The sequence below is a fragment of the Mixophyes fleayi genome, chromosome 6, assembly GCF_038048845.1.
Source record: "Mixophyes fleayi isolate aMixFle1 chromosome 6, aMixFle1.hap1, whole genome shotgun sequence".
NCBI classification, from domain to species: domain Eukaryota; kingdom Metazoa; phylum Chordata; class Amphibia; order Anura; family Limnodynastidae; genus Mixophyes; species Mixophyes fleayi.
In genome coordinates, this window is record NC_134407.1 from 200,310,930 (window position 1) to 200,337,824 (window position 26,895).

At 43.4% G+C, this 26,895-nt stretch overlaps 1 protein-coding gene across 2 annotated transcripts in view; it reads left to right on the forward strand.

Annotated features, from left to right (window-relative positions):
- HELZ (helicase with zinc finger) overlaps positions 1–26,895 on the forward strand; it is a 93,123-nt gene that overhangs the window by 43,783 nt on the left and 22,445 nt on the right. The window contains exons 12-22 of one of the 2 annotated variants that reach the window (XM_075178029.1): positions 2,204–2,537; positions 3,658–3,788; positions 9,225–9,404; positions 9,864–9,968; positions 10,247–10,425; positions 11,204–11,322; positions 11,889–12,034; positions 20,036–20,183; positions 23,319–23,502; positions 24,052–24,280; positions 26,618–26,822. In XM_075178029.1, coding sequence (XP_075034130.1) covers positions 2,204–2,537; positions 3,658–3,788; positions 9,225–9,404; positions 9,864–9,968; positions 10,247–10,425; positions 11,204–11,322; positions 11,889–12,034; positions 20,036–20,183; positions 23,319–23,502; positions 24,052–24,280; positions 26,618–26,822 — 1,960 coding nt within the window. The remainder of the gene's footprint in view (positions 1–2,203; positions 2,538–3,657; positions 3,789–9,224; positions 9,405–9,863; positions 9,969–10,246; positions 10,426–11,203; positions 11,323–11,888; positions 12,035–20,035; positions 20,184–23,318; positions 23,503–24,051; positions 24,281–26,617; positions 26,823–26,895) is intronic. The other variant, XM_075178030.1, reaches the window with a different exon arrangement.

Below are 26,895 nucleotides of genomic sequence, written 5' to 3' on the forward strand. Positions count from 1 at the left end.
GAATGTAAGCTCTCTAATGAGCAGGGTCCTCCATACCCTTTGTTTTCATGTCTGCATTTATTTATTTTGTCTGTTCTTGTTTTACGTATGTCCTTGTCTTCCCCACGGTATGGTGCTGCAGAGCACCGTTGCGCCTTACAAATCTACGATAATATATATATGTAAGTATATTAAACTACAACTAAAAAAAGTTATGCAGCATGGTGGCTCATTGGTTAGCACTTCTGCCTCACAGCACTGGGGTCATGAGTTAAATTCCCGACCACGGCCTTATCTATGTAGAGTTTGAATGTTCTCCCCGTGTTTGTGTGGGTTTCCTTCGGTTGCTCCGGTTTCCTCCCACAATCCAAAAACATACTGGTAGGTTAATTGACTGCTATCAAAATTGACCTTAGTCTGTGTCTCTCTGTCTGTGTGTGTGTTAGGGAATTTAGACTGTAAGCTCCAATGGGGCAGGGGCTGATGTGAGTGAGTTCTCTGTACAGCGCTGCGGAATTATTGGCGCTATATAAATAAATGGTGGTGGTGATGATGATGTTGATGATGATACAGTTGTGTGCCTAAATCATCTTTATTGACACAAAACAAGATTCTGCCACTAGAGGGCAACATTGAGGTTTGATCTCTTGAGAGTGTGCACAAAACATCTTTTATCTGATCTTATGCTTTGGTAATAATGTATTTCCCTAGGGAGCATACCAATAGGTTCTTCTGGCCACTGTAAGTAGGCTGTGTTTTATTGCACATATTAAACAGTAGACTGTATTAAAACACAATTGTTTTATTAAGTGAGTAACCTGAAGACCGTTTATCTTGATTTGCATGGACTGTGAGGTTCAATTGCCGGTGTTTTTCCTGGGGTTTGTCACAGAATCGGAGATTGCAGAAATAATGGTTTCATTAATGTACAGAAGTTTACTGACAACATTCTCAAGGTTCTCAATAGAACTCTCCGGAGTCAGGGCAATGTGTTGGGAAGATATTTAACTCTGACTGCATCCAGTGGATGTGTTAGAAGTGATGGCAACTCACTGAGTATAAACTTGTTGGTGTGGCAGTATTGAGTACGCATTGATTGTCAAACTGATAAAGGCACTCGTGTAGGTCTGCTTGATAGGATGACAGGGACTTAATTTGCCAAATATTTTCATCTTTAAAGCTATTTATGTATAGATTCAGGAAAGTATTTTTACTTATCCATTTGTGTCCACCCTCTGTACGTATGCACTTGGGCTTAAATCCTTCACTTGGAGCCCCTGCCCCCGCGGCCGCCAGACACTGCAATGACTTGGAACCAATTGGCAAGTTCCCCAGTGATCACTGAAATAATCAAAGTTTGGTTACATAAACTGCAGGAGAGATAGAGAGAGATGTGCTAATTGCTACAGTGTAAATTAATAAAATAATAATGTGTTAATGAACTTCTTGTATTCCCATTAGGTAGTACTTGGGTGGAGTAATTATGTAACTATGGGAAGAATTCAGGAAAAGCACATTTATTAAATGATTTATTGGGTTTTTTTTCTCTATTTTTCTCTTTAATAAAGATTTTTATTGCAATATGCTACCAAATGGAAGCAACATCTCATGCAAAAATATCTATATGAAGTTTGGTTATTTACATAAAAAAAAAAGAAGTTATTCTTTTCAAAACCAAGACAGAATGAAAATGCTTTAAATGTTCCAGTTATTATGGTACCCGCTACCTCTAGTCACATGGGGTCAAGACTTCTCTTAATCACTTCTTCCACAAAAACAAAACCACACTGGACCAGCAGGAGGTTCCATCATACGGAGCCACATGTTTGTACAACATCTAACGTGTATTCTCACCAAATAATCCTTTTACAACATCCAGGAAACCCCTTAGAGGCAATAACTAAATTGCATAGTGTGACCATCTTATGTGTGTGAAGCTAATCAGTAGATATATAGCCATTTCTACTGCAGCATTTGTACTAATTGATGGTGGCTCTGTCCACTTTTGTGGTCTATGCGAGTGTGGTTGATTTGTATGGACTGCAAGGTTTAGTTGTAGTGTGTTTCCTGGGTTGCTACAGAATTAGATATTTTCCTAGGGATTACTGCAGTGATCACCTGTCTCAGGTGCTTGTCTATAGAAGACAGGAGATGGGTATCCCTCTTAATGATTGTTCGAGCTGTTGATCATTTGTGCTATTAACACCTTAATTTTGTCTCTCAGATTCAACATCAAGGTTCAGTTGCAGCTGGTGGCGAGTTTCATGCTGACGGGAGTTTCCGGAGGGGCCAAGTATGCCCAGAACGGCCAGCTTTTCGGTCGTTTTAAACTCACAGAGACACTTTCTGAAGACACTTTGGCCGGAAGACTAGTGATGACCAAAGTCAATGCGGTCTATGTGTTACCGGTCTCGAAGGATAAATCTGCACAGAGCCAGGGGAGCAAAGAGAAAGTGTTTGAGGCTGTTATCGAGGAGAAAACAAAGGACTACATCTTCCTTAGAATATGCAGGGATTGCTGTGAAGAGCTGCGGCTTCGACCCGACAGGGAGATGCAGGTGAGCACAGCTAAATGCTGCTTCAGTGCCTGGGTAACTTCTGATAGGTGGGTAACTTCTGATAGGAGACAAAAAGCTCAAATGGCAAAATAGTGCATAATCCATTCTCCTCCTACAAGCTTGCAGTGCCTTAGCTTCTTATACTTCTGTTTGAGTCAACCTGTGAAAATAATTTTTCATCTAGGAAACAGACATGGAAGCTTGGAATCCATATTATTGTCCTTGAACATGTAGCTGTGCACAAATATTTTACGGGGAATGTCTAAGGGTGCATCGATAAAATAAAGTGATACATTGCAGCCTCTATGCTCTGTCCCATCGTCCCCAGTGTGTATTGTCAACACCAGTGTGATGTGGGCCGCTCTGTCTCTTCCCTTGGGTCGGGCGTGGGCCGCTCTGTCTCTTCCCTTGGGTCGGGCGTGGGCCGCTCTGTCTCTTCCCTTGGGTCGGGCGTGGGCCGCTCTGGTCTCTTCCCTTGGGTCGGGCGTGGGCCGCTCTGGTCTCTTCCCTTGGGTCGGGCGTGGGCCGCTCTGGTCTCTTCCCTTGGGTCGGGCGTGGGCCGCTCTGGTCTCTTCCCTTGGGTCGGGCGTGTGCCGCTCTCTGTCTCTTCCCTTGGGTCGGGCGTGGGCCGCTCTCTGTCTCTTCCCTTGGGTCGGGCGTGGGCCGCTCTCTGTCTCTTCCCTTGGGTCGGGCGTGGGCCGCTCTCTGTCTCTTCCCTTGGGTCGGGCGTGGGCCGCTCTCTGTCTCTTCCCTTGGGTCGGGCGTGGGCCGCTCTCTGTCTCTTCCCTTGGGTCGGGCGTGGGCCGCTCTCTGTCTCTTCCCTTGGGTCGGGCGTGGGCCGCTCTCTGTCTCTTCCCTTGGGTCGGGCGTGGGCCGCTCTCTGTCTCTTCCCTTGGGTCGGGCGTGGGCCGCTCTCTGTCTCTTCCCTTGGGTCGGGCGTGGGCCGCTCTCTGTCTCTTCCCTTGGGTCGGGCGTGGGCCGCTCTCTGTCTCTTCCCTTGGGTCGGGCGTGGGCCGCTCTCTGTCTCTTCCCTTGGGTCGGGCGTGGGCCGCTCTCTGTCTCTTCCCTTGGGTCGGGCGTGGGCCGCTCTCTGTCTCTGATTATGTTTTTGCTCCCTCAGGTTGAGCTCCAGTTCCAGCTGAACAGACTGCCTCTGTGTGAAATGCACTATGCCTTGGACAGGATAAGAGATAATGGTGTTCTTTTTCCAGATCTGAGCCTGACGCCCCCTATACCATGGAGCCCAAATAGGTATGCCTGTTTCTTCCAAAATTCCAGCACAAGTCGTGTTTGTACTACTTCAGCTTAAGCAGGGTTCAAGCAAACACTACTGAACGATTGTATTCTCTAGATAAGCCAGATCTGCTAATATTTGCAGACAGCAGCAGATATAGGTGAACAGATGAGACTTTGTAACACTGCTGTAAGGCTAATATCAGCAGATCACTATTTGGAATTATTATAAACAATTATTATCATAAATCTTTTCATAGTGACAACATTCTATATAGTGCTGTACAACCTGTAAGAAGAGCACAGATATTGCCGGCTATTGCACAGTAAAGAGCACTGTTGTGCTTCATAAAACATAAACACCCCTCTGCTGGCTCTAATAGAGAAGCTGTGACCATTTTATTGTGTTCATGATCCCATATTGCAGGACATCGTATGCATCAAGACTGAATTGTCACTTTACTGCAGCACAGGGATTTCCCCCTGTATATTGCACCAGTCATGTGTCAGGTCTCTCCTGCCTGCTAGTCAGACATATTGGACCCAGATAAACTAAATGGGGGTAATAGAATCCGCTATAGAAGATCCAGTTTACACTGAATCAGTTTGTGCTGGTAGATTGTGTAAGAAGGAAAACAAAAACAAATTATAATCTATATCATGTGACATGAGGGCTTACTCTGCCACCAGCAACTAGTCATCACCTCCTTTGTCTCCTGTCGTTACCACTCACTCTGGGAGAGTATCGCTGCTTCACTGTTGTACCTGATTGCTGGTCACTCGGGCTGAATCCTTCCTGGCCGCTTTCTGTGGATCAGGACAGGTCTGTGGCAGTCAATATTACGGCTATGGGAAAGTCGACATGCTTTTAAACAAAGCGACAATACCGATTGGTATAAGCCCGATATTAATAAAAATACTATTTTACCATATAACAGATAATAACTTTTTCTGAAGGTTTAAAGACCGGGCAGTGTAATATCCGAATGGGCTAAACAACTACACTAGGAAATCACGTCATTTACCATAGACAGATTGAAAATGCTGGTTTTAAAGCAGCAACAGCCAGACCCCACGCCATGTATAGGGGCATACAGATGTGGGGTCCGAGTATTGCCCCTTTAAAACCAGCATTTTCACTCTGGCTATGGAAATCGACGTAATTTCCTAGTGTAGTTGTTTAGCCCTTTCGAATATTGCATTGCCTGGTCGTTTAAACCTTCGGAAAAAGTTATCTGTTATATAGTAAGTTGTCTTTTTATTATCGGGCTTATACCAATCTTCATTGTCGCTTCGTTTAAAAGTATGTCGGCTTTCCAATAGCCGTTAACCCGGACAGGTGGCCGCTGATGCAAGACATCCGAGGGGTGGATTAAAGTGTGGTCACAGGACTACAGCAGAGTCAGGCGTCTGACAGGGATAAGCAGGGTCTTGGCGTCAGTGATGTTTGTTGGCTCATATAACCTTTATAATAGCTGCTCCTTTAAGTGCCTGCACACACCACTAAACGGTAGTGATGATACAAACTTTACATGGGCTCTTAATCCCTTTTTATACCTTTTTGTTTAACCTAACTTTGCCTAAATAATGAATTTAAAAAAATACATTCAATAAACTACCAAAAGAATGTCTTCTCTCTCAAAATAAAATAAATAAAAAAATATCTATTTTTCCTGACAAAACAGCTGCCTCCCAAAATCTATAGAAGGGCTTGGTGAGGAAGCGGGAGGTCACTCTCTGATACAGAAGTGGTTAAAAACGAGGACACAGCAAACATTCTAGTGCGTTGCAATAATGGGGTGATGTTTGTAGGATAAAGTGAGGGTAGTAACGTGTACGGATCCATCCAAGTTATTTCTTTCCTGCTAGATTTTGCCTTTCTCTCCTGTGTTCCTGTCATGTATAATCGCCAGACTCCAAATGGACAATATAGCTCAGTTTGACACTCAAATAGATGGATCCAGAAATAGTCCTGGACAGGAAAGCGAGAGAACCGCAGTTTGGTTTAAAGATCTTTGATTGAATTTTTATTTTTGTCTGAAACATCTTTTGGCAAGATAAATCCTGTAACATAACAATGACTGCTGATCACTCTCTTCTGCTTGGAGTCATGTTCCAGCGCAGACAAAGGACCCCAAGCTTCCCATCAGCCACTCTCTCTGCAGTCAGGACAATTGCTGTGTGAAAGTGCTATTTTGACACTAATTTCACAACAAATCGTGCAATTACATCGGAGGGGAGTAAACAGGAGACGGTGCAATGGTGATAAAAATAATAATGCTCTGAGTATTTTGCTCCAAATTGCCATGTCTTCTAAAGTGGCATCGGTTAAATTGTTCCACTGAGTTTGAAGATATAAATAGTCTAATTATTAGCATGGTTTTGAACTAGAATAGAATTTGGTCTCTTGTTAAAGAAAAGTTTCGGCCAAACAAGCACAGTAAGATGTTAATAATTGTATTCATTTATCTTTCAAAAACGTTTCGGCCCACATAGAAGCTTCACTGTGTGCTAGAAACACCTTTTGGGTTTAAATCCTGTAGAAAAAAGTTGATGAAAATCCTTTCCATTACTGTAATATATAATGCTGCCCTCATTAAATATGGCGCAGCCCGTTCACTTGGAGAGTTGATTTGAAGGGTGAGGCTGTACAAATGACATCATTAGGTATAAAAGCCATTTGTCATTGTCATCTTGAAATAAATACCTCTCCAGCTGAGTTTAGATTAGATTTTATTGAAACTATTTTTTTTTATCTTAAGAGGCTTTCCAGTTTTGGACATTCGCCCCTCTCTTTAACGTGCCACCGATGTTGTAAATTGGGGGGTCCTTTCTCTTAGGACTGTCCTCGTTACCCAGAGCCGTATCCCGCTGCAGCCCATAACGCAATAGGACTGAACACAACAAAGTCTTGTTCAGTAGATCTGAATAGAAGTTGTTTGTCCAACTCTCTGAAAGGGGCAGGAATATGTTAAATCATTTTTAAATCAGAAGAAAACTTCACTTCCCTATTTATATATATATATATATATATATATATATATATATATATATATATATATATATATATATATAAAATTATATATAAGCGCCGTGTGTTAGTGTGTGTGTGTGTGGGAAAAACTATTTTCTCAGAAAGGGCTCATCCAATTGACCTGAAATTTGGTATACTGACATTATTTGACAAAAATATTATAATAGTGAAGTCAGTTAACTTCCATCATCCCCCCTTCCCCCCATGGGAGGGGTAGTAGAGGCTGAATTTACGAGTTGAGGGCTCAAACTCTTAACGAAAAGGTGATGGAAATAATGGAAGATGAATTTATGATTTATTTGAGTGATGACGCAGTACAAGCAGCCGATGACACAGAGAAAATTTCCCAGTTGAGTTTTTGAATACCTTGACTCCTTCCGGAATGCCAAGGCACAGATTAAGATTGAAAGTTGGAAGCATTATTATGCTATTGAGAAATCTGAATGTTAAGAGAGGACTGTGCAATGGCACTCGATTAGTAGTGACAGCACTGAAAACAAATGTGGTACAAGCAGAAGTTTTGACTGGTTTTGCTGAAGGAGAGAAGGTGATGATACCTCGGATTGACTTATGTCCATCCGAAACAGGACTGCCGTTTAAGCTAAGACGGTGGCAGTTGCTATGACCATTAACAAGTCACAGGGTCAACACTTGACCGTGTGGGTATTTATTTACCAGAGCCTGTCTTTGGTCATGGACAATTGTATGTCGCATTTTCACGAGTACGGAGAAGCAGTGATGTGAAAGTGCAGGTTATGAATACTGCCCTTCAAGGAAGACTGATTGAGCACAGCGATAAGGTGTTTAGCAGAAACGTTGTGTATCGAGAGATTTTAGAACAGTAAGACGATGGAGATTAAGGATGTGGCGATGAAGGATGAGGTGATGGAGAAGAATGATGAGGTGGTGACATGTGGACAAAACCACGTTAAAAAAGGGCGCTTACGTCGGGAAGTAACGCTCTTCCCCTGAGGAGGCCTGGCCTAGCCCCAAATGCATGATTAGAACCTTTTTAACACCTTAAGTAGCTTGATTTGACTAGAATGCATGGGTATCATGCACGGGTTAACTTGTGTGTGTGTGTGTGTGTGTGTGTGTGTGTGTGTGTGTATGTATATATATATAGGTAAGTTTTTTTTGGTGGCATAGTGCCACTTACTGGCCCCGTTATTGTAGCAAATTTTCATAACCAATAATTAACTTTGAAATGATGTATCCCCGGGCTTTACACCATCTGGGCAGCACGGTGGCGTAGTGGTTAGCACATCTGCATTACAGCACTTGGGTCATGAGTTCAATTCCCGACCATCACAATGTCCCAGCACCTTCTTATTATTTGGCTCTCTCACCCCCTCTCCAAGCACCCCCTTCCCCTTTGGCTCTCTCACCCACTCTCCCAGCACCCCCTACCCCATGGCTCTCTCACCCCTCTCCCAGCACCACCTGGCCCTCTCACCCCCTCTCCCAGCACTCTCTACCCCCTGGCACTGTCACCCCCTCTCCCAGCACCCTATTCCCCTTTGGCTCTCTCTCACCCCCTCTCCCAGCACCCCGTTCCCTTTTGGCTCTCACCCTTCCAGCACACACTTCCCCCGTGGCTCTCTCACCCCCTCTCCCAGCAGCCCATACCCCACTGGCTCCCTCACACTCGTGATCACCGCAACTCGCGGCACCCGGGGAGGAACCAGCCACCAGGAAGACAGGAGGAGTCGGGCCGGCCCATATAGCCATCGCCCTTTCTGGCATTTGCCAGAAGTGCCAGATGGCCAGTCCGGCCCTGAGTGAATGTGACACTACCATAAATCCTTGGCATTCTCAATAGTAGTTCCCATAACTACAAATAATGTACATACTATATACCCCAATGGACTCTCATAGAACAACACCTCCTGCGGGCAAATTATAATAAATTATTTATTTAGTCATTACCAAGAAAACTTTTGTAAACTGATGTCATTAAAAATATGCTGGTTTATGGATGGAGCATTGATTGTGTAGAGACATATGTTGGCAGCACGGTGGCTCAGTGGTTAACACTTCTACGTCACAGCACTGGGGTCATGAGTTCATTTCCCGACCATGGCTTTATCTGTGAGGAGTTTGTATGTTCTCCCCGTGTTTGCGTGGGTTTCCTCCGGGTGCTCAGGTTTCCTCCCATACTCCAAAAACATACTGGTAGGTTAATTGGCTGCTAACAAATTGACCCTAGTCTGTGTGTCTGTCTGTCTCTGTCTGTGTGTATGTTAGGGAATTTAGACTGTAAGCCCCAATGGGGCAGGGACTGATGTGAGTGAGTTCTCTGTACAGCGCTGCGGAATTAGTGCCGCTATATAAATAAATGATGATGATGATCTTAATGCTATCGGTGCTTTTCTGTTGTTGATATCCTAATATTTCCCTGTTGGCTGATTCTCTTGCAGACAGTGGGATGAACTGTTAGATCCACGGCTAAATGCAAAGCAGAAGGAAGCCATCTTGGCCATCACTACACCCCTCTCCATTCAGCTGCCCCCCGTTTTAATCATCGGCCCTTATGGAACCGGAAAGACATTTACCCTGGCTCAGGCGGTGAAGCATATCCTTAAACAGCAAGACACCAGGTGAGTGTCCCAGAAGATGACGCTGCACTAGAAGCTTTGGCATACAGTAGCAGTGTTGCAGGCAGTGATCATGTGTTGGTGCAGGCGGCTGGAAAGGTGGTCTGCTAAAATCGAGTTTTAAAGGGACTGGAATGGTGCTATTCAGGGAATGGGTGGAGTTCTAAAGTTAAAGTTAGACCCTGCCTTTCTTATGGGAATGGGCAGAGATGACAGCTGGTGAAGTGGGTGGTCTGCTCGGGATGTATGGAGATGTGAGCTAGCGGGAAGGGTGGTCTCTCAGAAGCCAACAATGCTGCAGGTTGGTGGCATTTGTGGTCTGACCGCTATTAATAGATAATACCTGTCCTATTCTTTCATTGTGCGGTGTAACTACGTGTTTTGTAAAGCAGTGTGTGCTCTGTAAACAGACAACAGGTTCACAAGTATGCTAATCTTTACTTTTTTCTTCATTTTTCCCAGTAGGGTTCTAATTTGCACCCATTCTAACAGTGCTGCTGACCTATATATCAAGGATTATTTACATCCGTATGTTGAAACAGGGAATCCTCAAGCCAGGCCACTCAGGTACGCCAGTGAATGTAATTGCTTTACCATAGTGCCTGCATATTATTTTTGGGGCAGTCTGCAGATCGACTCTGGTACTTGTATACATAGCATGGTATGTCTGTCATGTGGGGAGTTCATGCCAGGGCACTCAATGACCTTTACCCCTTTATGAATGGCACAGTGTCCCCACCTTACTATTATCTGTAACCGTGTTTAAGAAACACAAAGGGAGTGCCATTGGTGAACAGATGAGAAATGAACGGATGACCTAATTGCATTATTTTGCCGTTTTCCAGGGTATATTTTAGAAATCGCTGGGTGAAGACCGTGCACCCGCTCGTACATCAGTACTGTCTGATCTCTAGCACACATTCCACCTTTCAAATGCCCCAGAAGGACGACATACTACGACACAGGGTGGTAGTGGTGACTCTCAGCACCTCACAGTATCTGTGTCAGCTGGATCTGGACCCTGGTGAGTACAGCAGTACCTGCAGAATCACACCATGCGTGTGGATGGATGGGGCGGTGAGGCCTGATCTGAGCAGAATGAGCGTAAATGAGCAGCCAAGCGCTATGTTCAGCTCACAGAATGGTCAAGTCTGTTATCGTAAAGAGCAGCGCTGAAATGCAGAGATCCAATTGGATTGTGTCCTTGTGTTTGTAGCCTGGAATTCTTCTATGGTATTGATTTCTCCCCAGTTGATGATTGTGTACCCTGTATGATTGTGGAAGGACGTAGGGGTGTTGTCATGTGCCTGCAATGTTTAATGGCTCATTATAGTACTAAAGGACGATTTACATTTCTCTATTCACAAACACAGTTGACTCCGACTCTGCCACCTCCTTTCAACATCATTATTTTACATCATAGGGTAGATTGGTGCCTGCTAGTTGCCAATTAGAAGCCATCAATGTAGAACTTACATCATGCAAATTGACTTAAACACTGAGCGCCACTTGGGAAGTTATATTGCCTCAAGTTTCCATATGCTGCCCTCATTTGGCAGGCAGTTATTCTGTGGGAGGGAGGTAAAATAAAGAAGGCAGCAATGTTCCACTGTTCCCCGTCCCTCGTGTCTGAGAGCTCAGGGGGTACAGAAGGAAAGCGGATTGCTGCTGTGCGTGGAGTGGAACGGGGTGATCGGTATATCTGGTCTTCATTTAGCTGGAGTCTGTTGTTTTTGGCTGCACTCTATAAGTTACACATGTCACAAAGACAACTCCTGTACGTTGTGTGTTTTGTGTTCCAGGTTTTTTTACACACATCCTGTTGGATGAAGCTGCACAAGCCATGGAGTGTGAAACCATCATGCCACTCGCCTTGGCCAATAAACACACTCGGATCGTCCTGGCTGGAGACCACATGCAGGTAAGGAGTGTCTGGCACCTTCCAGATGTAACGTCCAGATTCAATATCCATATACGTTAGCCAACCACTGGCTCTTTTCTTCCTCTAGCGCTTTATATCAGGGGTAACACAATCTGCAGACCTGCAGATAATTAGAGCTCAAATACAGGACCCAACGAGTAAAACAAAAAGTCTGGAAGTTTGAAATGTAGTCCTGCGAGGAATCTAGCGCTTTACATATTTACGTAGCATGGGCCATTAGACTATTACATGAACTTATTCTAGAGTATGTGCATGGTTCAGGTTCCTGGCTCTAAATTCTAAACTCTAAACTAGGCCCTTAGACCTTTACACTCCCATTTGGAAGAATTGGTAAATAGTTTTTGTGAACTGGGCATGCTTTCTATAATAGTGGCTTATATATAACAGAGTCATGCACTGCAGCGATATATACCACAGAAACGCTGAATGAACAGCACTTTTGCGTTCCAGAATCATGTTTGTAAATAGGCTTTGTTAATGCAGCATTGTATGGATTTTGTTAGTACGTGGTTCAACAGCTGAAAAACATACCGTCTCTGTTACAGCTCAGTCCATTTGTCTACAGTGAGTTTGCCAGAGAGCGAAACCTCCATGTATCTTTATTGGACCGCCTGTACGAACATTACCCTGTGGATTTCCCGTGTAGGATCCTGCTGTGTGAGAACTACCGCTCACATGAAGCCATCATCAAGTAAGTGTCACTAACCATGCCTACTAAGCTGATTGCATAGGTTTTGTCAGGAGGAGTCTATATATGACGGGTTGTAAGGAAGTAGCTCCTCAAATGATTGTATTAGAACAGCCCAAAAGCAATGGGATTTGTCAGCAGTACCCACAGACAATAGGACCTGAGAGACAGGCCTTGATGGGTTCTGCCAGTAGAGTCTGCAGGCAATGAATAAGAGGGCCTTCTGGCGATGGTTTGTCAAAGGGAACCCTGCAAGCAGTTTAAAACTGCTGTCATTCAAGGAGAATTCCAGTGTTTCTAAAATCTCTTTCTGCTAATGCCTCCCACAATCTAGTAGTACTGCAGATGCCCTCTGCTTACCCAATACTTTCAGGCCGTGGTCAATGGCTAATTAGACAAGCTAAGGTAAGGTGAGACCTGTGTGATTTTCAAGCAAGGTGTTCTCTCGATCTCTCTCTCTCGACTTCTTGTTGCAGAGAAAGGAGGTCTTGGTATAGTTTTTTTTTTTTTTTAACTTCAATAGTATTTTTATTATTAATTTTTCAAAAATTATGGGGTACAGAAAGAAGAAAGGGATGGGGGGTAAGGAAAGGACACAAAATAAAAAGGGGGAAGGATTGAAGGGGTACATAGTGGGGGGAACACATTAAACAATTCTGCTGTTAAGCCATATTGAACACATGAGGGAGGGAACCTAATAGGATCCCTTCCAATTCGTGAAAGTTACACTGGTCGAATGGTCACCATGGAACTACTAATAGGGACATTGGGGAACTTCGCTAAGTGTAGGAGATGCAGGTAGTAAATCAGAGTCTATTCGGTCTGGACGCGCTCCCTCTCCGTCCGTAACATACACATGCCAACTGAACCACTTCATTATCGGGGACGAGGTGGCAGTGGAGTAGGGCATCCCCTCTGTCTCCATTTCAAAGCTGAATTGCACCTTGGCCACTACTTTCGATATCAAGGGTATCTGTGGTGACTTCCAACCTTGAGCTAAGGACGCTCTTGCGGCAATCAGAATATGACTAAAGACATATTTAGCATATGATGGAAACTGGGGGGGGTAATGCTGCAGTAACGCAACCTCCGGGGTAGGAGAGAGATTTTGTCTAGTAACCTTATTGGCTAGCTGGAAGATTTGTACCCAGAACGACTGTATATGGGGACAATTCCAGAATATATGCATCAAATCCCCCGGTATATTGCATTGCCGCCAGCAAAGTTTAGACTGGGAAGGCCACATTTTATGAAGTCTAGTTGGGGTAAGATACAATCTATTAATTAATTTTATCATCATTTCTGTGTGATTTATACATTTGGACATTCGGAACGCGTTTGTGAAAATGGCTTCCCAATCTTCACTTTCCAAATCTAGTTGAAGGTCAGATTCCCACTGCAGTTGTATTTTGGTTTTATTTTCTGATGTAGAGGGGAGGGTATAGCGGTACCAGAAGGTAATACTGGCTCTATTATCTCCTTTTGTTAATTTAGTGAACAACAAGGGCGGTGGTGATGTAATAGGTAGACCTAGTCTGGGAAGGGAATTAAACCAGTGTCTGAGCTGCAGGTATTTATAAAATTCCTGAGAAGGGAGGTGAAATTTTTCCTTTATTTGTGTAAAAGATAGTAAACTCTGATCGTCTAGTAATTGAGAGAATGAGGTTATTCCGTTTGATACCCATAGGCTGAGATTTAAATTAGGAATTAATTTAGCCACTGCAGCTAAGGAGATATTTTTGGTCGGGACCAGAGTCATAGAATTGGCCTTTAACATTTTGTCCCACACCAGCAGGGAGTCCCTAGTTGTCTTTGGTAATTGGGCATTTACAGGGCGCCAATTTTTTGGAACCCAGATCAAATCTGCCAATGGGAAATGCGGGTTAAGAGCTTTCTCCAGGTCTACCCATGGTTTTTGGTGCATCGGGACGGACCAGTCACGAAGCTGAGAAAGTAAGCAAGCCGCATGGTATCTGTACAAGTCTGGCAACGCCAAACCTCCCTGTTGTTTAGGCAAATACATCCGAGAACTGGCTATTCGTGGGGGTTTGTGTTTCCAGACATATAATATCATAACTGAATGCAGTTTATCCAATAAAGATTTGGGGATACAAACAGGAATAGTACGGAATAAATACATCATTTTTGGGAGCAACATCATCTTGAAGGCTGCGATCCTTCCCAACCAGGAGACCTCGCTGCAGACCCAGGATTTACTTAAAGTTGAAAGTTGGAGGGTTAGAGATGAAAAATTAAGATTAATCGTATTTTCCAGTGAGGAAGTGATTTGAATACCCAAATATTTCAGTGCCGACATCTTCCATGAGTAATGAAAAGATGTTTTAAGGAGTTGCACCTTCTCATGGGGAATATTTATTGGAAGGGCTTCTGATTTAGTGGAGTTTAGCTTATAATATGAAGCTCGGCTATATGTGTCTAAAATATTATGAAGGGTCGGCAGCGAAGTCCCCGGGTCAGTTACAAAAAGCAAAACATCATCGGCAAATAGACATATTTTATGCAAGGTATTTTTAACAGTGGCACCAGGAAACAGATGTGAGGATCTAATGGATATGGCAAGAGGTTCCATTGCCAAGACAAATATCAACGGGGATAAGGGACAACCCTGTCGAGTTCCGTTTGTGATCGTGAATCTATCCGACAGGAATCCGTTTTGGTATAGTTTTTAAATCTCTGACATCTGTGCTTGTGTATAGCAGAGAGAATTGTATATGCTAGGCGTTATTTAGGGGGGCCTGTTCTCATATTATTGGTCATTTCCTGATATGGTCACACCCCTATTCCTAGTCACTACACTACACACACAAAGTATTGTATTGTGAGTGAATTATTACATCTCAATAAGACTGAGAGGGGATAAAGGCTTTTTGCAGGAGAGAAGGCCGGTGAGATCAGACAGCAGCCCAACACCAACCTAGAAACTAGATAAAACCCTATAACAAGAGTTTTAATATATCTATCTTAATGTTTATATTAGACAAATGCAAAGGGAAATTAAAAAAATAGTGTTAGAGTCCCTTAGTATATGTACTCAATGGTTATACATCCACCATGGTGTGTTGCCTGGAACTTCGCTCAATATGAGACGCATGAAAGTTTAACTGGACATGAAAATCGTGATCCATTGATCACTACGGAAATTGCTTTTGTCTATACATGCTATACAGAACAAAAACACAAGCTACATTCGGGTTCTGTCTAGAGACTATAGACAAAAGGGTTCCCCACAGGGATCAATAGAACGCTATTTGGAGGTTTGCTTAAAGTCCGCTCACCTTTATTGTGAAACATTGCGACATGTGCAAATGTATAACCACTCATGATTGCAGACCCTCAAGAAGTTCATTATCGCTTTCTCTTGCCCTTATCTCGTCCTTATCTCATGTTCCTTTCACACCTTGACTTCAGTGGCTGTCTGGCAATGCCATTGAGATACCTCAGGGCGATTTGACATCACATGTTGTGTTAGCCCAGTAAATCTGTCTACAAAGCAATCACTCTGTTGTCTTTCTTTGACTGCAGCGTAGACTGTTCTTGAAGATAATGGTGTCGTCGAGTTGGGTAACGGTGATGTGCTAATGTACAAGGTGTCATTTCGTTTGTGAATTATCTGCAGAGAAGAGGAATTGTAGATGATGAAATTCACAGCTATGCATCGTGTGTCAGCATTCCTTGTGTATTATCTGTAACACAGCTTTGTGGAGACTGGGAGATTTGCTATTGGTCGCTTTCTGTCACAGCTAAGAAAGCCTGCTGTTCTCCACAAGAGTCCGACAAATCTAGGTCACAAATCAGCAGCCAGAGAAAGTGACAACTTGCCATTTTAGTCTTCTAAAGTGAATTCTACTTTCTAATCCCCTATTGTGGAAAGGTTTAGAGATCTGAAATGTGACTGATAAAAACTCCTCTACTTTTTACTGCTCCTATTAATGTCAAAGCTGGTTTAATACTTGGATGAACCTTCTGTCTGTTACTGTTCTGTGTTTGCGTGCTGAATACACAAAGGGGTGTTTATGGACTGGAGCGCAGGAAGTAATGCCTAGCAACCAATCAGATTCTATCATTTGTAGACTAGTGTTTAGAAAAAGAAAACAAATTGGTGCTTGGTTTAATGGACCTTTTTACTGTTCAGGAATGTCCCAAGTATTTGGTGGATGTTTTGATTTAGCCATTATCCTCTCTGTATTTCCGAACATTCTCAAAACACACCACTTGGCCAAAAGTATGTGGACACCCCTTCTGGGTAGTGTGTTTGACCATTTCAGCCACACCCATTGCATAAATAAAATCAAAAAAATCCCCCCTGATCACCTCCTCCCACGCGCATATTCAAGACTTCGTCCGCGCTGCCCCCCTCCACAGGAACAAGCTCCCTCCCTCCATCAGAACTTCCCCTAATCTATCCAGTTTCAAACGGGCTTTAAAAACCCACCTTTTTCTTAAAGCCTTCCAGTCTCCCACTTAACTTCCTACCTTTTCTTCTGCCTCTTCCCCTCTTTCCCCTTCCCTTATCCTTATCCTCCGTTCCTCCTTCTCTCCCTCTCTCCCCTGTGTCTCTCTGTCTGTCTACCCCACCCCTTAGATTGTACACTCCTTTGAGCAGGGTCATCTCTCCTCCTGTCTTCACCACTTTTAACTCTGCTCTCCAGCTACCTGTCGTCCTCCTCGAGGACCCTCTTCCCCCCCCCCCGTCCCCCGTCCCCTCTCGCTACCTTCTCTCCCCTCTGGGGGTCTCCCTGTCATCCGTGCTCTCCCTCTTGGACTCCATTGTAGGCGGACCTTCCCCTCTCCCGCCCCTCTAGCTGTGCTTTGAGCTCACTGAGTTACTGTGCTTATTGTTTACTGTACTGTGCTGTATCACCTCGTATTGTAATTTCGTTTGTCCCTGTACGGCGCTACGGACACCTAGTGGTGCCCTATAAATAAAAACTAATAATAATAATAAAAGCATACAATCTTCATAGTCAAACATTAGTAGTAGATTGGGTTGTACTGAAAAGCTCAGTAACTTTCCACATGGCACTGTCATAGAATGCCACCTTACCAACAAGTCAGTTTGTCAAATTTCTCCTCTGAGCTTCCCCGGTCACCTGTAAGTGCTGGTATTGTGAAGTAGAAACGTCTATTAGCAATAACAGTTCAGACATAATGCAGTAGGCCACACAAGCTCACAGAACGAGTACTGAAGTGTGTAACGCATAAAGGTAGTCTGTGCTCAGTTGGTGAGCTCCAAACTGCCCCTGGAAGCAACATTTGTACAGGAACAGTTAGTCGAGAATGATTGGGTTTCCATGTAAACCACACAGATATTGGACTCTGGAGCAGTGGAAACATGCTCTCTGGAGTGACAAATCACGTCACCATCTGTCTGACTGATGGACGAGTCTAGGGTTGGCAGATGCCACGATAACGCTTCCTACCTGAATGCATACTGCAAATTGTAAAGTTTGGTGGAGGAGGAATAATGACCTGCGGCCTTAGTTCCAGTCAGCTGCAGCATACAATGACATTTTAAAGAGTTGTGTGCTTCCAACTTCTGGCAATAGTTTGGGGACGGCCCTTTCCTGTACTGGCATAACAATGCTGCCCTGCTCAGTGAGGTCTATCAAAAAAATGGTTTGCCCAGTTTGGTGTGGAAGAACCTTGCCTGGCCAGCACAGAGCCCTGACCTCAACCCCATCAAACACCTTGGGATGAACTGGAATACTGACCGCAAGCCAGGCCTTATCACTCAACATCAGTGCCCGACCTCGGTAATGCTCTTGTGGCTGATTGAGGGGGCAATCCCTGCAGTGATGTTCCAGAATCCAGTGGACAGGCGGCTTCACAGACCAGTGGAGGCTGGGTGTAGCAGCAAATGGGGGACCAACTCCATATTAATGCATATGGTTTTGGAATGATCTGTTCAGCAAACACATGGATGTAGTGTTCAGTTGTCCACATACTTTTGGCCATGTAACGTTTATTGGAGGCGATGATGAGCATGGGGAAGCATGACTTACAGACAAGCACAAATGACTGTGTCTTGTGCGTCGTTGATTTTACCAGATTGTAGTAGGAACATTGCGAAGCGGCCGCTATAAACACTCCTCCAATCAGCAGCTACTATTCCCATACAGCTCCCACTACAGGGAGCAGGTGAGCAGTGCACGGCCCTGGTTAGATGTAAATGTTAGAACACTGCTCAAAAAGAGAAATGGTTTGGGGTCCAGAGTAGGCACCCCCAACAAAACCCCTTGTCTTGCCTTGTGGATCTTTTCTTCATAAATTTTGTCACTTGAGTTATCTCCATGCTTCTCATAAACCAAAGAGGTATAAAGTGTGAATGACAGCAGCACAACTGCAGGCTGGGAGTTAGAGCATTTTATTTTTTGCTGGCAGAGTTAACCCCTGTGCTGCTGGCAGTGTAGATAGGATGGTGTGCAACTATATGGATGCTGTAAAAAAAAAAATAATATTTTGAAATACACATGTAACCAAATTAAATTGGAATATTACCTGGAGTTAGTATCCAGATTTTCACCCTGAGGTCTTTTATGGTTTCCTAGGCTGCTCTTATTACACATGGGGTTCTAGACAAGGGGCTATAACTGTGAACTTTTGTAAAGTGCAGATCTTTGTGGGGGTTTTTTTTTAACTTACATTTTTTATTATCCACACCACATAAGGAAAATTTGTTGTACAATATCTCTACCAGTGATATATCCCTATAAACTTTATTTCTTATTGCATATTTCATAATTATCTCTCGGTGCTGTCCCAGAACAATTTCCACTATTAATAAAGAAAAAAGAAAAAAAAAACAAAAAAAAAACGAAAAAGATTTCTGTTTTGGAGCCACCTTCAGGCCACACTGGTATGGCGGCAAAAAAGAAATTCATTTAAGTTAATGCATTATTCTCACTAGACCAGTGTGGACTGAGAGTGGCTCCAAAACAGAACTTTCTCTCTTTTTGTCTTTAGTCATGGAGGCCAGTTTGTTGCACATGGACCTGGCTTTCCAGAGATCGCAGGAGAAAAGGAGGGAGGCAGCTGAGCAACATGGATGAGTTTGGCGAGATAGGTGAAGAAGACTGGGGCAAAGGGTAGGGGAGATGTCACCCGCAGACAGAAGGAGGGGATGGGTAAGGAGATGGAGATGAGCGGGAGAATCGAGTGTGAGTGGCTGGTTGAAGTGGGGGCAGGGTTGTGGAGGGGTAGGAAGGAGAAGTGGATCAGAAGGGAGGGATAGGTATGGTGAGAGGAGGAGAGGGAGGAAGGGTTGCTAGTAATTAAGCCTGGGGGCCAGACGGCAAGCGAAGAGGCAGGGACAGGTGAGAGGAAGAGAGAAGGTAGAATGAGGAAGATCAAGAGAAGAGGTGAAGAGAGACAGCGAAGTGTGAGGTGATGCATGGGACCTAGACACTAATGATGATACAATGAAAGAGAAGGCTATACAGTTGCTGTAGGTAACAGAGGGATGGCTAGGCTGATAATTGTACTATCGTTGACAATAAGCACAATACACAGTAGTAGACCAAGCAGTACATACAATGAAAGTAAGTGATAGTGATCACATGGGCAGAAGCAGAACAGTCAGTGTTAATGTGATGGAGGTGGGCAAGGGAGCAAGCAGAGGAACGGGGGAGTACAAGATGAATTGCAACAGTTCCATAGTTAGTGCCCAGACAGTGCACAAAGCAGGTGTATGAAGTAGAGGGTAACCGGATAATGATCTCCAGTACCAGTGATTTTGGGTAGAGTGTTCTCCTCCTCTTTACCTACTTGGCAACTATCACACCGCTTACTTGGCTACTGGTAAGCTGTCCAGAAGCAGAAATGAGCAGGTTATAGGCAGTGGAGGAGTCTGGCTCTGTCCCAGTGTCCTTCCTCCTACGGTATCCACAGCTTGTATCTCCCTACCAGTATTGTAGAAAATTTTACAGTAGATACAAATATGTATCTGAATGAAACTGACTTTATTCTTTTTCTTGTTACCGGCAGTTACACTTCTGAGTTGTTCTACGAGGGGAAGCTAATGGCCAGCGGCAAACAGCCGGCACACAAGGACTTTTACCCTCTGACATTCTTCACTGCCCGAGGAGAGGACGTCCAGGAGAAGAACAGCACGGCGTTCTACAACAATGCTGAGGTACCACTTTCTTTCTTCTTCCCCACCCCACAACATAGCAGCGAAATGGGCTATATTACAAACAGTGGATATCGTTTTTGCTCCATGTTTCTGACGACATCTTTACAAAGTGCATGTGATAGATACATTATCTAATAGTAGGAAAACCATAAGAAAAGCATAAATCCACTTGAGACATTTATGCCATTTGCAATAAATTTGGTGTGTGTGTCTGGTGAGGTGTGTGTATATATACATACACACTTTATCTCTCTCTCTACTCAGTGGTGCCTATTTCTGTCATTTGTAACAGCAGTTCAGGTTTTTAGGGGGGTTTTTTTGTGGTGGAGGTTTTGGGGGTTGTTCTTTAAAACCTGATGCTGTACATTTTCTGATCAGCACTCTGTCCTCTGGGTATAGCTCCACCCTTACCTCCCTGCTCAGGTGACGAAGAAAATAAAAACTTATAAACGTCTTGAAATTTGAATGAAATTTCTTGTATAATTTTTATGGTAATTGATACATATTATCTGTTTATGTCTAAGATTGTGTATGTCAGTGTTGGCTAACCTGTGACACTCCAGGTGTTGTAAAACTACAAGTCCCAGCATACCCTTCCAGCAATAAGCTGCTATATATTGGCAAAGCATGCTGGGGCTTGTAGTTTCACAACACCTGGAGTGTCACAGGTTAGCCAACACTGGTGTATGTAGTTGCGTGTTACCTTCTGAAATGACCACCCTTACTATATGCAGTATTTAAATACAATAGATAGTGCTGCTTTGGCTCCCTCGTGTTTTACTATGAGATTTGTAAGAATCTCCATCTAGCCAATAGCAGCGTCTCGAGGCCTCAGAGTAGCCACTGACTGATTTCCTGCCTGGCAGAGGGAAGCCAGCCATCAGGCTCATTTGCAGTTTTAATTATCCCGTTTGTTTAATGTGCACGTCCAAACAGAAGAAGCTGAAGTTTTACCTGAAGAATAATTGTGCTTTTTCTGGTAATGGCATTGATAAACAGCAGGCAATTAAAAACAAATTAATAATTGTAACTGTGTTTTTTCAGAGGATGAGCTGCTGCTCTGTATTAAAGTACAAGATAAATCATGGTTTAAATTACATTCCTGTCATTTTGCTGGCTCTAGAAACAGCTGAAAGGGACAGGTATTAACCAAGAACTAAGTGTAGTTAGTGGTAGTGTCCCTTTTCTATTACTGCCAGATATCTGTGTAGTGCAGATTAACCTTCCCTGTTGCACGATATAGTGCACTCGCCTTTGTCTCTGAGCTGCAATCAATCCGCTATGATCTCTGTGATTGCCATGTAGTAAAATGATTTAAATGTCATTTTCTAGAACCAGTAGCACTAATGATATCTGTAATAAGTTAATGTTAATGAAAGATGGCACATTGATTCGTCTACATCCGTTTACATTCTCCTCCTGTGCTGCATCACACGCAGTCCTTGTATTTTTTGTTTAGTTCTCTATTGAACCGTGTCTGAAAATAGACATTTTAGGCCTCATTCAAATCCAAATACAGTTGCTTTTGGGGGGGGGAAGCACAGAAATTGTGCGTAGTTCCAACCGTATTCATATCCAAGTGGATCTCGGGATGTGTTTTCATTTGAATGTGGGTGTAAGTACGCTCACAGTACATAGGCACGCAGAACAGACTGTAGTATATACACAAGCGTATGTACAATAAAAGGTTGCATCAAAACTCATAAAATTTTGTTCACAAAAGAAAATAAATTATCGACATAATCATTCATAGAAATATTACATTTCAAATATTTATAATTTTGAATAATTGTTATAATTATTAATGACATAAATATGCTTTCAATGCATACTGTGTATTCCATGCATCTTTATAGTCTCTCAAGGTTCCATTAGACATGTTGTGTGCAAGCTAGTGGCATACATGTACTTTTAAAACCCGACTGTGCCCTGACGGTATCGCTATCGGTTGGCATTTACACCTGACCTATAGCTGATGCAACTGATACGGCTGAAATAAGTGTAATCCAGGACTTGATTCGGCCGCAGCTGCGTTGGCCACACCCTTACTGTACAGCGCCTACGACCGCTCCTCCCCTTCGAGTCCTAAATGGCATTTGCGTTCAGAAATGAATTGCATGCATTGGCGTTGAGTTCAGCGTGTACACACACACACACACACACACACACACACACACACACAAAACTCTGCTCTCTCTAAACACAATTGATGCTTTTCAAACTACTTTTGTATATTCTAAACAGGGAATGTTCGTTCCACATATTGCAATATATATTTAGCTGCTTAGATATAGAGATAGATAGATACTGAACAAAAAGAGACATACGTCCAAATATGAATCCGGCCCTTTATGCCTAGTGCACCCACATTGATGTCACTGGTCTCTAGCCGCTGTATAAGCTGCGTTCTTATTGCCTACAAGATTGCTGCCTCCACCAGTGTTTTTCAGTCATTGCACTGGTTACTATTGGAAGACTGCATGGGGCAGCACGGTGACTTAGTGGTTAGCACTTCTGCCTCACAGCACTGGGGTCTGACCATGGCCTTATCTGTTTGGAGTTTGTATGTTCTCCCCGTATTTGCGTGGATTTCCTCCTGGTCTACTTTCCAAAAACTAGTAGGTTTATTGGCTGCTATTACATAGTCTCTCTGTCTCTGTGAGTGTGTATGTTGGGGAATTTAGACTGTAACCCCCAATGAGGCAGGGACTGATGTGAGTGAGTTCTCTGTACAGCGCTTCGGAATAAGTAGCGCTATATAAATAGCTGATGATGATGATGCATTGTTATAAATGTTTTACATAAAGAATCTTCTATTGGTAGTTGCTGGTGGTTTTTAAATCCTCTTTATAATTATTATCCATATCCTTCCAATGGATAAAACACTCCCTAGGGGCTAAGTGAAACATTGCTGAATTCTTGCATGTTTGTATTAAGTAGCCACTTTTGATTGAAGCATCTCCGACATGGGGTTATCCCTATCTATCAAATACAGCTAGGCATGTTAACATTTTCCAGGATGATGTCCTTTCTAGTCTTTTTGTGCGTAATACCAATCACTGCAAGAAACTGTGTGAAACTATCAGCATCATTAGAACTTTATTCACTGTCCATCCTCCCCCTTGTCCCCCGAAGGTGTTTGAGGTGGTAGAACGCGTTGAGGAGCTGAGGCGGAAATGGCCAGTGGCGTGGGGCAAACTGGACGATGGCAGCATTGGTGTAGTCACCCCCTATGCAGATCAAGTGTTTCGGATCCGAGCTGAGCTACGCAAGAAGCGCCTGTCCGAAGTTAGTGTGGAGAGAGTACTGAATGTCCAGGGTAAGTTTTGCTTATATATTTGTGATGAGTTAGTTTGGAGAGTGTACTAAGTTTCAAGGATGAGTTTTTAGGTATTACAAATATTTACTACCTACATATGATGCTATAAGTACATGAGGCCGGTTTTGTTTTTTTCTTTTAGTTTTCTGTAAGGTTTTTTGGATATTTTTTATCTTCTTTTAACTGTTTAAGATATTAATCATTACTATTTAACGGAAAGATGTCTGACAAATGAATCCAATATTTTTCTTGACAGTATTTTCAGGAAGTGAAATCCATCTTTCTGTAGGAAAATGGCGAGACAGGGTAGAGTGAATGCTTGTGCCGGGATTGACATGTTTGTGGGTTTAGTGTAGAAATAGCTGCAACCAGGATAGAGCGTATGTTTGTTGATTTAAAGCATTCTACAGCTTACTGGTTACAGAATAGAAGAAATGTTGTACAAATGGCCATGGACAGGGTAGAGTAAATCTTTAGGAGTAAGACATGGAAATGGCCAGAACCATTGCTGTAGGAACTGTTTAAAGGTCCCATATTTCCTTTCTCCAGGGAAACAGTTCAGAGTCCTGTTCCTCAGCACAGTCCGGACCCGGCATACCTGCAAACACAAGCAGACCCCAATCAAACGCAAGGAGCAGCTCTTGGAAGACTCGACTGAAGATTTGGACTACGGCTTCCTGTCAAATTATAAACTCCTGAACACTGCCATTACCCGGGCCCAGTCCTTGGTGGCTGTGGTTGGAGACCCCATCGCTTTGTGCTCCATCGGAAGATGCAGGTAAAGCAGCTTTATAGCACTTGTGTGTCCTTCCCTTGGTGTACAACACTAGATACATGGTCTGCATTGGAACTGGTGGCTTTATTGGAAAATCGGACCACAGAGCAGTTACTGGGCCGGAATTAATGCTGGTTTTCCAAAGTAAATAAAGCCAAAACATTTTCATGCATGTGGCGTCCAGATAAATTAAAGTTTGACAGCCCATCTCGTTTTCGTTAGAGAAAACGGCAACTTATTCTTAGATTTGTCTTCCGAGCCTTCTTTATTTTCCCGCAGAGGCTAATTGGGCCCCGCGAATGGTCTAATTTAATAGGAAATATGCGGCTGCAGATGGTATGTAAACAAATCATTTGCTGATAAAGGCTATAGGCTTCAAAGGCCTGTAAAAGCATAGGGCTGCTTCATGATTAGACGGAGAGCCTGCAGGGTCTGCTCCGCACCAGCTCGTTAGCTGTTGTGTTTGCACATATAATCGTCAGTGTTTCATGACACTTGCCCGGTGTCACAGCACACTCATTATGTTTCAAGAGATGAATGTAAAGTTTGTGTTACACGCAGCAGGTCTGTCAGGTGCAGAATAGGCCGACATCTGTCACTTTGTCGTCTTGTGCTTTTTCCAAATGTACGGGAGCTTTAGGACCTGAGCAAATGGAAAAATATAACAATAAAATATAATTATGTTGTTTTGCCACATTGTTGTCTGTTTATGAAAACAGACGCTGAATCTCGTACATCAGTGCAAATTGCAGGAATGTGTTGTAATCCATAGCAGTTCATCAGCTGTCATTAAACCGATTTGCAATAGACTGGTCAAAGCGAATAGTTGAGCCAATACACCTAAAAAAAAAATCACTTCTGGTACCTGGTCATTTTTATTGAGGTCAGTGGTTCTTCTGTGGATTACACTGGCTGTCTCCTATATTCTACATGATTGTATCCAGGTTACGTTATTTGTATATTCCCACTGTGTTATGTTTCGCACACATACATAGCTATTTTCTGTCATTATGCTTGAAAGCAGTTTACAAGTGGTAACGTTGTTGTTAAGCACTGAGACATAGTACATGTATTACTAGAAGTTGTTCGTTTAGTGCTGCAATTGTCCCGTATTCTTAAAAACGGACGTTGTTTTCTTGTTATTGGACTTTCATCGTGATACTACATTAAGTACTTGTGACCACAGTCCTGTAAGCCTGCTATTTGTGTCGTGGTCCTTAGGTTAGCGATCCGTTCAGCAAGAAGTTGGTGGATTATTTTGGAGACACTTTCCATAGTAAAGACATGACAAATGGCAGATCAGTGGAAGCGGGCAGAGTAGGTTGTGAGAAACGCTTTCATAAATCAGGTCACCTTGTATGACCCAGTGCTGCTCAGCCAGGGATATTGTGTAGTTCTGAGGATCAGATAAAATTTACATGAGCTCCTCCAGTAGGAGAAGTGGAAGTAATGCTCTTAGTGCTGTTTAACATGAGCGTTGGGTGTGAATGTTTTAGACTGTCCAGCGGCTTGATGTTAAACCCCTGTACGTATGGCGTACACCCAATCCTTTCTCTGTGTGTCTGATGTAATGGTCGGACATAGGGGGTGACACTACTCAAATAACGGTGATATAGCTTGTTTCCTTAGGGAACTAACCACCAGCTGTCCTCATTCAGTATACTTTACTCTGGCTATAACTCCTGGCTGTTTCCTTCTCTGTCCCTGGAGGACACCTCCACGTTGCTTGCACTACTCTGGCTTCTGACCTACCTGATCCTGGGATAACTGAAGTACATGTCACACATTCTAGTATCCCACACATTAGAACTACCTGAAAACCTCGCACTTCTAAGTGTTCTGCCCCTCGTAATATCACATTTCCATAAACCAACACACTGATCTTCCCAGGATAGAAGCCCAACATGTCTTTGTAACCAGCCCGCAGACCAACATGCGTCTTGGCCACCAGCCTCTGAAACGTACACAATATTTGCTGCTCAGAGCTCTTCACAGCTAACCTGTACCCAGCACTTAGCAATTATTGTTGCACAGTCCCCAGAATTATACCATTCCTAATTCCCTGCCCTAATACCTCCTTCCAGTACCTCGCACATTTTAATTTCCTGCTCAATAAACCACCTGGTCCTAATAGCCTTTCCTCCATGTAGATGTCCTAGTATCTGCCCTCATGAGACATTCCCTTTTCTTGAGCCCTATAAGTTAAGTGCACTAAGTACTCCTTTGTGTTGGGCTGTCATTTTGCTTTCAAGTTATATTAATGCAGAGATTTTGGCACCTATCTGTGTACATGTCCCTCTGTTTCGGGCTCTCTCCTGAATCCCTGGTGTGTCTTTGCAGGAAGTTTTGGGAGCAGTTCATCACAATTTGCCACGAAAATAGAAGTCTTCACGGCATCACATTTGAGCAGATCAAATCCCAGTTAGAGGCCTTAGAGTTAAAGAAAACCTACGTGCTGAACCCCCTAGCACCAGAATTCATTCCACGGGCGCTCAGACATCAGCACTCGGCAAATGCCTCCAAACAGCAGCAGTCCCCTCCAAAGGTAATGCAAACCTCAGTACGATCTTGTAGTAAGGTGTTTGTAAAAATCTGCTATAGTAACACCTAACATGGAC